General features: G+C 33.8%; 2 protein-coding genes across 2 annotated transcripts in view; one reads left to right on the forward strand and one right to left on the reverse strand.

The window, feature by feature from the left end:
• Positions 1-6,040, reverse strand: part of LOC107688005 (protein unc-13 homolog B-like) — a 100,877-nt gene extending 94,837 nt beyond the window's left edge. The window contains exon 1 of the mRNA XM_016485548.1: positions 5,823-6,040. Within this exon, the coding sequence (XP_016341034.1) occupies positions 5,823-5,844 (22 nt within the window). The 5' untranslated portion in view covers positions 5,845-6,040. The remainder of the gene's footprint in view (positions 1-5,822) is intronic.
• Positions 6,041-7,527: 1,487 nt separating this feature from the next.
• Positions 7,528-12,186, forward strand: LOC107688641 (stomatin-like protein 2, mitochondrial). Its single transcript, XM_016486357.1, has 10 exons — positions 7,528-7,725; positions 8,693-8,845; positions 8,925-9,024; positions 9,109-9,167; positions 9,244-9,345; positions 9,438-9,572; positions 9,670-9,814; positions 10,535-10,614; positions 10,784-10,912; positions 11,012-12,186. Exons 1-10 carry the CDS (start codon positions 7,681-7,683, stop codon positions 11,126-11,128), a joined length of 1,065 nt encoding a protein of 354 aa, XP_016341843.1. The 5' UTR covers positions 7,528-7,680; the 3' UTR covers positions 11,129-12,186.
• The last annotated feature ends 542 nt before the right edge of the window (positions 12,187-12,728 follow it).

Below are 12,728 nucleotides of genomic sequence, written 5' to 3' on the forward strand. Positions count from 1 at the left end.
AAAACCTGGTACCGTAACGTTTTCATTTTTTTAGTACCGACTTGGTACCGAAATACCGGGTCTTTTGACAACACTAGCCAGAGGATTACATTTACAATCCCCCCACTCACTCTCTACCTTTGGAGCACAGCAATTACATTTAAGGAGTCATATCATCAGTTTTTAAATGTTTGTTTGTTTTTTTTCTACCAAGGAAGGTTTCTTCTGACATTTAAAATTAAACAGGCATTTTTTGCTGTTGGGTTTTGGGGATGGGGATAACAGCAAAGGTTTTGCTATGTTATATTTACCTGATCTCAAAACAAAGAAAACATGACAGATATGACCCCTTTATGATAAATGACAATACAGGGACTGTCTCTTTTCTTATTAAAGTCAATCTGCCACAACATTCAAAGCCTGTTTTTCTTCCACAATGTGATGTTTCCACCTTTACTGCAACATATTTCACAATTCTGAGTCTATATCTCACAACTCATAACTTTTTTCTTGCTGTTGGGAGATATATACTCCGAATTGCGAGATATAAACTCAGAATAGTAAAATACAAACTCACAATTCTGAATTGTGATATATAAACTTGCAAAAAAAAAAGTCAGAATTGCGAGAAAAAGTTGCAATTATTAATTGCAATTGTGAGATGTTAACAGAATTTAGAGAAAAGTCGTCAGAATAGCAAGATGTAAACAAAATTGCTAGAAAAAAAAAGTCAGTTGTGAGACAAAAAGTTGCAATTAGCCTACCTTTTTTATTCTGTGAGGCAGAAACGGTTACCATGGGTATAGATTGGATCTCGAAAAGTGAGTGTTACATATGAGAAGTGAGACCAATTAAATGCAAACTTGCTAAAACAATGCATAAATAGCTATGTGGCTAATGTCTAAAATAAAAACAATACCTACTAGGTGACATTGATGGCAACCTCGCTTGCTATCTAATTTTAATTTGTGATAACCAGTTCACTGTAAAATAATGGCAGGAAAACTCTAATGTCCTCACGAGCTGCACACAAAAACAAACAAAACAGCACAACCAGTGTAATCTGATTCACAAACAAATAACTCATTATGAGCCATTCCTTTAACTGAATGGATCAGAAAACTCAGACGGTCCCATTTTCAATCAATCTAACAAATCCTTCACTGAACGAACTCACTTACCAGTTAGAGAATCAATCAGACTCACTTACTCAACTATACGCTCTATAATTACTTGTGTTGTGTACTTAAGGTTAATGAAGCTTTAATCAATATCATTACGGATTAATTGTTCATATGACATTGAATAGTTAAAGATTTATAAAATAAAACATCAAAATATATACATATATAACCATATGACTCACTCTGTGCCTAAAGTAATTAATTCTGCAGAACTGCTGAACAACAATAACCAAATGCATTCTCTGCTTTCGATAAATGATTCAAACGCACTAACATCACCTTCATTCCCACATCAGGCGGTCACAATGAGTTAGCAAGTGAATGCAGTAGAGACTTAAAACCCAGTCATGCATGCATGCTTCATAAATACACACATCCATCAACACATGGCATATGTGTACAAAGCCACCTGTTCAATAACTCTTTTATCTCTTTAATTAAACAGTGACCACAGCAGATCAGCAGCCTGTATGGCTGTAATAAAGCCGATCTGATAAATGTCTGCAAACGTGCACCAATTCAATTATTCTGCAAAGCCACAACAAACGTGTCTCGAGATCGGACTGAACCGGACGCACTAACAAACGTAAGAGCATGTGACCCCACAGGGCCGTTCTTTGTGTCTGTCTTACGTGGGTGCGTGGAGATCGCTCATTTGTGTGTGTCATGGCATCACCATGGAGATGGGCCTTTTGTCTGAACAGCAGTAAATAAAGAAACAAAACCGTGATCCTGATGAAAGAGGCGGACGGTGAGTCAGGAAGGCCAGAATGCTTCTTAGGTTAGTGTAAACACAGTTAATACATGACGGAAGACGATATTTGGGTGATGTCTATGTCATTAGCTAAACGACAGATCTTAATGTACATACAACAACCTGTGCTCAGTTCAGGCTGTCCTCCTGCACTAGGAACGATCCCTACCTAGTAGCTCCCTACCTAGTGTTCACTGCTTCCTACATCGAGAAGGAGAGATCTGTAGACATTCACTTCACTTGATAAAAATCTGAAATTTGGAAACCTTAAATTTCGAAGGTCCTGCAACATCATTATACACAAACTACACTTACAGTTAATGCATTTTGAGTATAATGACAGTATACTTGTGTGAATGAATACAAATAAATTAAATATTCAATAAATACAAAAAGTTACCATACCCTTATACATATAACTATATATATAATATATATTAAATCTGTTAAATATATTTTATATTAATGCACATAAAATGTCACACTAAAATGTCATTTGTTATACTAAAAAACATTATATTCTTGTGATAATATTTTAATAATACGCTGTAATAATAGTATGTTGTAGTATGTTTAGTATCGTAACATTACAACACTGATATATCGATTTGGAATATCATTCAAATGTTTAAGGTCAGTAAGATTTTTTTAAATAAATTAATACTTTTATTCAGCATGGACACATTGGATTCATCGAAAGTGACAGTAAAGCAGCACAACTGTTTTTGAAATTGATAATTATAATAAATGTTTTTTTAGCAGCAAATCAGAATATTAGAATGATTTCTGAAGGATCATGTGACACCGAAGAAGGGAGTAATGATGCTGAAAATACAGCTTTGCATCACAGAAATAAATTACATTTTAAGTTAGATTCAAACAGAAAAAAAAAAAACATTTTAAATTTCACATTACGGTTTTCACTGTATTTTTTGATCAAATAAATGCAGCTTTAAATGGCCAAAAGAGACTTTTGCATAATACTTTTCTTTCATGATAATAAATTATATTATCTTTTTTTTTTCTCAAGATTTTTCTTCTTTTTGCTGTAATGCCAGCAGCACTCATGTTTGCAGTTGTATTACATACGTCAGCATATTTCTCTGCTGGACACATATGTGACCCTGGACCACAAAACCAGTCTTAAGAGTCAAAATTGAGATTTATACATAATCCGAAAGCTGAATAAATAAGCTTCCCATTGACGTATGGTTTGTTAGGATAGGACAATATTTGGCCGAGATACAACTATTTGAAAATTTGGAATCTGAGGGTGCAAAAAAAATCTAAATATTGAGAAAATCGCCTTTAAAGTTGTCCAAATGAAGTTCTTAATGCATATTACTAATCAAAAATTAAGTTTATATATTTACAGTAGGAAATTTACAAAATATCTTCATGGAACATGATCTTTACTTTATATCCTAATGATTTTTGGTATAAAAGAAAAATCGATCATTTTGACCCATACAATGTATTTTTGGCTATTGCTACAAATATACCCCAGCGACTTATGACTGGTTTTGTGGTCCAGGGTCACATTATTGTAAATTCTGTTTGTGCTTCCAAATACTCAAATCCTCCTGTTCCAGTTAAGTTTAAGGAAGGACAATGAAGAAACTACATCGCAATCGAAAACCTGCAGAAAGACTTCTACAAGGATTCTAACTGATGATCCACCAACAAAGCCAAACTTCAACTGCAAGCACATTTCGTGCGAGTGAAAGGTGTAATCTGAGGATACTACAAGTGTGATGAGAAAAGAGCTGTGACCTTTTAAACCTTAAACCAAAGAAATAAAAGCTCTTGTGAGACACGCTGAGGAGTTTAATCACAGTCCGGTTCCTGCACAAACATTTCCTTTGTCTCTCTGAATAATTGACTTGTTTGGAGGTCCTCAGTGAATGTGTTTCTTAAGCAAGTGTTTGTATCTGTGCAAATCTGCTCGTCTCCACTGATTCTTTCTGCTTTATTTGCATAACCTCAAATAAGTGACTGTATACCAACACAAGTTCCTGAGGAAAGGAGCTGTTGGGGACGGGGTAGTAAAAGGCTTGTATGGTTTCCCTTTAACAAGGAAGGAATGTCTGCTGCCAGTAAATCCTGCAGTGGCACCTAAATCAAATCAAACGCCACGCCACTCCTTTAAAACTTCCTTCAAACTGAAACTCTTCCACATAAGATTTAGTCCCATTTTAAAATGTACTTGCTTCTTTTTAAGGACTCATTCAGTTGGTTTCATGCATCTTCTTTTGTCAAACAGCCCAGTCACTGTTTAAATCACATTAGCCTGCACCTCTTCATGGATGAGCAGTCAGTGTACGGACCCCGTCCCACCCCCACATTCACCCCACTCAGCCTTCAAGATATATTGTGTGGACATTAAGCAGAGACACTTTCACCAAAGACTGCAATCAGCAAAGCAAGCATTGCCACTGGAGCAGATTGAGCGTAGATAAAAAAAAAATAAAAAAAAGAGGAAATTATGGCGCTGTTGATCTGCAACTGGCCAGTGATACAAAGATAAAAGGAATACGTGCATCTCTGAAGGAGTATGAGAGCGCACGCTTTTGATCTGCTTTCCTTCATAAAATAATATATATATAAATAATAATTATTATTAAAATATAAACAAAATTATATCATATTTACATTTTAATATTTTAAATGTGTGAGTGTGTGTGTGTGTATAAAATAATGTTCACATTTTAATATTTAATTTAATAGATACTGTTAATGTTACAATAAATAGATTATTTTAATTAGTATTTACTTTATTTGAACTTTATATAATTAGTGTTTATTTGTGTGTTTGTAAATTGTTAATAAAAATAATTACATTTTAATTTTACACATACATATATATATACACACACACACACACACACACACACACACACCAATTAATTAAATGTGTACATAATTACTTAAATACTAATTAAATAATTTCATAAGGAATCTACAGAATTGAACTAAATATATTAAAAGATATAAAGAAAATAATATATATTTGCATGCATATATATGCAATATTTAATTTACATAAATATATCATATTTACATAACTCAATATTTTAAATGTTAGAATTTGTATACACACACACACACACACACACACACACATATATATAACTATACACACTATATAACTTTGCATATAATGATGCAGATTTCCTATCATACATTTAGTATTTTTAAACCAAATCACACTCCAAGTTTAATATTTACATAACTCAATATTTGAAATGTTAGAATTTGTATACACACACACACACACACACACACATATAACTATACACACTATATAACTTTGCATAAAATGATGCAGATTTCCTATCATACATTTAGTATTTTTAAACCAAATCACACTCCAAGTTTCAGCTACACATTTTTGCAATAAATCAAATACATTCTTTATTTCCCTTATTTGCTAGTAAATTGTCTTTAGTAATGTTCTGAATAACGCCAACACCAAATTGTTTTTTTTTTCATATTAAAAAACTTTATATAATATTAAGAAATATTACTTTTGTTTTTTTAAACCTCACAATAATTTTAGAAATATATATATATAGCCTATTAATTGTGGCACTGTCTCTTTTGGGCTGTAAAGCTGTATTACATCACGACGCCAAACAGCTGCTTCCCTCACACTATATTATCCCTATAGCAAACCTCAAATTATATAATATTTCAGCCTGTTTGATCATTACAGCATCTTAACTTGGCAGCATCTTCAGCACTTAACTGTAATAAACGTTAATATTATTCCATGAAAACAGCAGAGAAAGTAAGTTAAACAGATGTTTATAGCTCTCGCGTCTGAACTTCTCAGCTGCTGATTGCATGCAGACAGGTGCAAACACACACAGCGAGTCAGAAAACATGTTTAAAACAGCACGCACCTCTCACGCAGAGGAGAGACATGGCAACCGAAGTTTTTCCTCTTGGTTAAATCCTGTCACTATAATCGAAGTTCTCAGCTGTCCGGTGACATTTCAAACATGACACAAGTTAGTTCCTCGCCATGAGCGCACTACTGAGGGCACGGATGCTCGACGGAGTAACTCAGCACTGTCCCACAGGTGGCGCGTACTGATTCAGATCGCCAAGACCAACCTGTATGTGCAGAAACTCACAGAAGAAGAGGCGGGGCTTGCAGGGATTTTAATGACGCCACAATTGCCAGAGGGCGGGCTTTGCTGAACTGTTGACCAATGGGTGAGCTAATGGGTGTGGTTTATGACTACAACAGGTGTGACGCTGACCTGTTAACATGAGTGCTGAGAAAACTTTGAGAAATATTTTGGCATTGTTCAATTATATTTTGGTGTGAGACACAGAAATGTATCAATGAAAATATTCAGTACTCAAGACCTCTCTCAGTTTTATGGGAAAATGTACTTTTTGGCTTCACTGAATATTCTAAAGAGGATAAAAAGTGATTGCATTTAAACAATTATATTTTGACCAAATTTCACATTCATAAATGCAATTTCTATATTAAAAAAGCCCACTTTATGGTTTTGTTGACTGGAGTAAGGCTGTGCATAGACAGTATTAGAGACTCTGGATGAAAAATCTGTATAGTCTAAAAGTCTATAGCCTATAGATAGACTTAAAAGTGTGTGATTTCAAAGAAACTTATTTGATATTTTTATACCTGATTGTACCCTTTTTCTGATTTTATTTTATTACCCCCAGCACTTTTTATTTATTTATTTTTGAAGTTGTTTACCTTTTTTTGTTATTTTCTGTTTTATTTTTGTAAACATAATTGTACAAATGTACAATTAAGTCAAACACTAATAAAGTGAATGTCTGTTATTTGCCATCCTATTGTGCTAAATAAATAAACAAACAAATAAATAAATAAAACTGCAGTCACCTGTGAGCCTTTTTCAAATCTGACCCAGGTGTCAAGCCAATAAAATATATGAATTTATGAAAGGAAAATAACGTTTTTATTTTAATTTGCATTATTTTATTCATAATGCATTATTCTAGCAAATCTCCATTGTGAATGGAGAGCATTGTGACTGTGAACACACTGTTATTTTAATATCATTTGCACACTATTATATAATTATATAGTGTACTATTATTTTATTTATTCATATTTCAAATTAGATTTTATTTTTATATTTTCAGTTTTCAAGTTAATCGTTTTCAAGTTTTAGTAATTTTGTGCTTTTGTCATTTTTAATATACATATTTCAATTTAGCTTTATTTATCAGTTTTAGTTTTAGTAGTACAATTTTTTTTAATTACAACTGTAATTTTTGTATACTTTTTGTCAAATCTTCATATTTTATTTTATCTTATCTTCATTTCAATTATGAAAACGAATTGTAATAGTTTTAGTTAATAACAACATTGGACGTAAGCTGCACATTCATCACAACAAACTATCATTTCTACTCACTTATGAAGAAAAAAAAATTGATGCAGTACTACCGGATTTCTGAAAGCCTAGTACTTGTTATAATTCTTATAATTTTTCTAACAATGCTATCATTTTATTTGCAATATTTCACACTCAGCTTTCAGTAACAGGCGGTTGATGTATTCCCGGAACCAAACAATAAAAGCATTTGTTTCCCTCGCAGACTCGGAGCCGGAGGTTTGTCATTGGCGCACGCTGGAGATGTTGTAACTTGATTTCCGCGGCTGTAAGAGGGTCATGTTTGTACTGTAAGCGCGAGAAGAATTAATGTATTTGTTTCAGGCATCTTTAGCGTCTGGTTTCATACAGGCTGACCATGCTCAGGACGGTGGTGTGTCGGGCGGGGAGCGGCCTTTTAAAGGTAACACACGTGTAGCTCTGTGGACTACAGCACTGCTTGACAAATGTGAATGCGGTCAACTTTAATTATTAAAGTTCACTTCGAAATCAAAGGAATATAAATGATTTTGCTCACACGTTTACGTGAAAGATAATTTAATTAATAGTCAAATTATTTATTTATTGCTTGTTTGTTAGAGGTCAGAATGACTTTTTTTTTTTTTTGCCGTTGCAGAGAGAGTGGAATTTATCTTGACTGACAGAACAACAAATTCAGTACAAGAAGTAGTACTAGTCTGGTACTACTACCAGAAACTAATACTTTAAGGGCATTAAAGCCAAATCTGAAATCAAAATTGACCCAAAATGTTAAAAAGTCTTATTGTGAATGATTCATTCATTAACTTGCCTCACCTCTGAACTGAACTATCGTTTTTGTTAACGAAAACTAAAATCATATAAAAGTTTTTTTTTTTTTTTTACTTTTATTACTTGAAATAAAATAAATATTAACTGAAATAAAATAGAATTGAAATGAATTACATTCAAATTTAAGTAAAAAAAAAAAATCATTTTATTTCAGTTAGTTGCCAAAGCAACATTACTCACTTTCATTTAGATTAAATAGATTAAGTACTAACATAAAACTAAACACTAAAACATAATAAAAAAAAGATGTAGACCTATTTAAAAAAAATAAAAAAAAACAATTATAGTACTTAGTAGTACTAAAAGAATGGGTTGTACAACATTTAGCCACAAAGACTGGACTAAATGCATTTTCATAAATAATAAATTATATATGTTAAATTCTATGTATTTTTGTATAATGTGTAACTGTTTTATTTGTTTAAACAAACATTTTTATTACTCTTATTAATTGTTACATTTATTCATAAATAAATATAATACAAATAATTGTTACACAAAATATTATATAAATTATAATTTATAAAAAAATGATCTAATTCTGTCTCTTCTGTGTACAGCATTCGTGGCAAACCGTGCCTGCGTCATGGGGGAGCCGAGCTCAGCAGCGATGGGCTTCCAGCCTCCCTATGAACACCGTGGTTCTGTTCGTACCCCAGCAGGAAGCTTGGGTAGTGGAGAGGATGGGCCGTTTCCACCGAATCCTGGAACCAGTGAGTTATCATTATGAATGTCTTCAATGTATTTGAATCATTTCCAGGCATCAAAATAACATTTTTGGGTTTCCTGCAGGGTCTAAACTTCTTAATTCCAATCTTGGACCGAGTTAAATATGTTCAAAGTCTCAAAGAGATAGTGATAGATGTGCCAGAGCAGTCAGCAGTTTCCCTCGGTAAGATACAGCCATTGTGATCTTTTTCCACTCCTACTTTTATGGATTTTTGAAATGAATCAAATCGTGTTGTTTTGCTTGTAGACAATGTGACGTTGCAGATAGATGGAGTTTTATATCTCAGGATACTCGACCCGTTTAAGGCAAGTACTTTTCTGCTTTCTGCCAGTATTTCTTTCGGCTTTTCTTCTCGTAATGGGCTTTTGTTCTCCTCTGAAGGCCAGTTATGGAGTGGAGAACCCAGAATACGCCGTCACCCAGCTGGCACAGACCACCATGAGATCAGAGCTGGGAAAACTCACCCTGGACAAAGTGTTTAGAGTATGAATGCCAGACAATCTCTTAGTGATTTACACAATATCGTATTCACCATTCATTTGTGTTCTTAAGGATCATTGTTTGTCGTTCAACAGGAAAGAGAGTCTTTGAATTCCAATATTGTCCACTCTATAAACCAGGCCTCAGATGAATGGGGGATTCGATGTCTTCGATACGAGATCAAAGACATTCACGTTCCTCCACGGGTAAAAGAGTCTATGCAAATGCAGGTGTGACGATTTACTCTTCAACTTAATCTTACAGACCAAAAAGACTTAAATGATCACCTGTCAGTCATATGACTCGTATAACATGAATCACGGTCAGGTGGAAGCCGAGCGGAAGAAGAGAGCCACCGTTCTGGAGTCGGAGGGGACGAGGGAGGCGGCCATCAATGTGGCCGAGGGTCGCAAACAAGCTCAGATTCTGGCGTCTGAGGGAGAGAAGGCTGAACAGATTAACAGAGCTGCTGGTGGGTTTTTTTACTGAACATCTGGGGTTTCGATTAATGTTAGTAGTAGAATAACATTTTGTTGTTGGTATTAAAGTCAAAACTGTCTTGTAAAAGATTCATGCAACTGCATTTCCTTTTTGGCTGATGTCACCAGGGTTATTATTATTCTTAACGTAAAATAAAACCATACAATAATATTTTCATTACTTAAAATAAAATAAATATGAACTGTTATTTATAAAGTAATATTATTAATAAAATTAAAGTAAAAATAAAACATTTTATTTCAGCAAGCTGTCAAGGCAACATTTCTCATTTTTATTTAGTATATATAAGTTGAAGTACTAAATTAACTAAAACTTAAAACTATATAGGCATAACCTTTAAAAATGACATAAAACACATAACAAAATTACTAAAACTTCAGCTAAAATAAAAAAAAATAATAAAAAAAAGATTGTTATTAATAATAACAATAAAAACATTTGTTATTTTAGATTTAATTATTATTAATAATGAATATAAATATAATCATACTCAACAAATATACAAATAATAAACAACAAATAATTGTTTGTTATTGGATGTTAAAATTATTTATAATAAAGTTATAAATAATTATTATAATGATAAATAATAGCAAACAAGTCATTAAATTTGTTATAAATTATAGTAAAATGACTATTAATGATATTTAAATTAAATGGTTAAAATTAATTATATTTTCCCCCTGTACAGGTGAAGCAAATGCTGTTTTGGCTAAAGCTGAGGCAAAGGCTAAAGCTATCCGGCTGCTCTCCGAGGCGCTCACTCGACTGGTAAATCTGATTCAGCTTATGAAGAGCCTTCTTAAGAACCCATATCACACTTATACATCACCACACTATCTATCTTGTGTGTAAACTGATATTACACCTGAGACAAACATGGTAAGTTCAGGCTGTTTTACATCTGTCTTATTGACCTTTCATAACTGTATCTGTACAGAATGGAAACGCTGCAGCATCTTTAACTGTGGCCGAACAGTACGTCTCTGCTTTCTCCAACCTGGCCAAGGAGTCCAACACCATCTTACTGTCCTCGAACACAGGAGACATCAGCAGCATGGTCACTCAGGTGTGGCTTCATTCATATATATGGCACATAATATTCCCTAATAATAACAACCATGTCCCTAGTTGGCATGTATACCTCATTGTTCTCTTCTGCCTTCAGGCCATGGCGATTTATGGGAGTTTATCAAAGACACAGAGCACAGCAGACAGCGCGACCCCTGAGACTAAAGAGCTGACTTTGGAAGGAAACACTGTGTCTGAAACTGGATATAAATAATGTCTCATTCTGGGATAAAAGACAGAAACTGTTGATACCGCAACGGTTCTGGTTGTGAAGGACTGATGAAGGAAAACTGAAATGATAAAATCACTGAAGCACTGTGGCGTCCTGGAGTAACTACACAAGAAAGATTTTATTGTGTTCATGTTTTGTTTCCATCTATTATTATAAATTTGGAAAATGTAGTTTTTCCTGATAATCACTGACCCAGTGCTTGTATGAAAGGTCATTCGTCATTCAAATGTTTCTGCTATGCATATTTTCAATAATGAAAATATTTAACATGCTATTAATATTCATGCAATCCAAATTAATCGCCAATGAATGAATGAAATTGTGAACTGCAGAACAATGGTAAATGCTGTATGCTGTAAACAGCTTTTTTCCAAAACAGTGAGTTAAGGTGGGGTCACATTAGCGAAATTTTGGAGAATAGTGTTGTGATGAATGAAGCAGACTCACACAGAAGTCACTTTCCAACCAAGTAGATTTATGTTGGTCAGTACAGCGATTTTTTAATTTTTTTTCTTATTCAACGAAATTCCAGATTGCATGGATTCTTGTTGATGTGACTGGATTTTGGCCACGTCAAGTCACTTAACAACAGTAAATGTGGACACGCCTTTACACGTCTGTCCATACAATAGAAGATGGTAGATATGTTATAACGCAAGTGTAAAGTTATTTTCTGCGTTTAGAAGTGCATTACAGCAAACTTGCCAAAAATGTGCTGTTTATAATTCAGGGTTATTCTTTTATATTATTTAAACTAGAAAATCCTTTATAGTCAGCCAGTGATAATTGCAAAAATAAACTATAAAATTGTGATCAAGACGTTATGCTGTAGACAGAGCTTAACTTGTTTTATACCTGAATGTTACTTTAATTTCATCTAGTCTGGATGAAATATAAAGTTGTGTGGTATAATAATAAATCAAGCCGAGTTAAAACCTTTGCAAGAATTATGTCATATAGACTCAGGCGTCATTAACAGTTTTAAGAAGGGTATTTTTTTGAATAATAATAATATATGTATACAACAAATAAACATGAAGCGCACAAAGAATAAATAAAATGGATACAATTGAGAAAAAAAAAAGTAAAATATGCTGAAATGTATTTTGAATAGACATGGATTATATATATGCTTTGATATTTGACATAATTCATCATTAGACATTGTTTTAATGTGTGTGAGAATCTGCTGCACTCAGCTCTGTATGAGCCCGTATGATGGAATTCCAAGAGTTTTAGAATGTGACGCAGGACTATATAAAGCGTGAAACTCACCTGCTCACTTTGTGGCGAGTAAGGAGTTCAGTGTTAACAACAGTGTTTATTATGGGATAGCGACTATCTCGTGAAGAGAAAGTGAAGGGACGAGGTGAGTATATGCACATGGTCAATCCCCATCCACCCCTGACACCCACCGACCACATGGCGGAGCTCCATCCTCATCCTGAAGAGATGCCTACGAGTGTCGGTGAGGGAGGCAGGCAAGAGAGCAAGGGGAGAGTGGAGACGAGACAAATAATAAGAGGCAGAAAAAGAGGTTTCGGAGGTTTGCCTCTTTTTTACTCGTTTCTCTCTTTACCAA

This window comes from Sinocyclocheilus anshuiensis, unplaced genomic scaffold, assembly GCF_001515605.1.
Source record: "Sinocyclocheilus anshuiensis isolate Anshui unplaced genomic scaffold, SAMN03320099.WGS_v1.1 scaffold205, whole genome shotgun sequence".
Classification (NCBI taxonomy): domain Eukaryota; kingdom Metazoa; phylum Chordata; class Actinopteri; order Cypriniformes; family Cyprinidae; genus Sinocyclocheilus; species Sinocyclocheilus anshuiensis.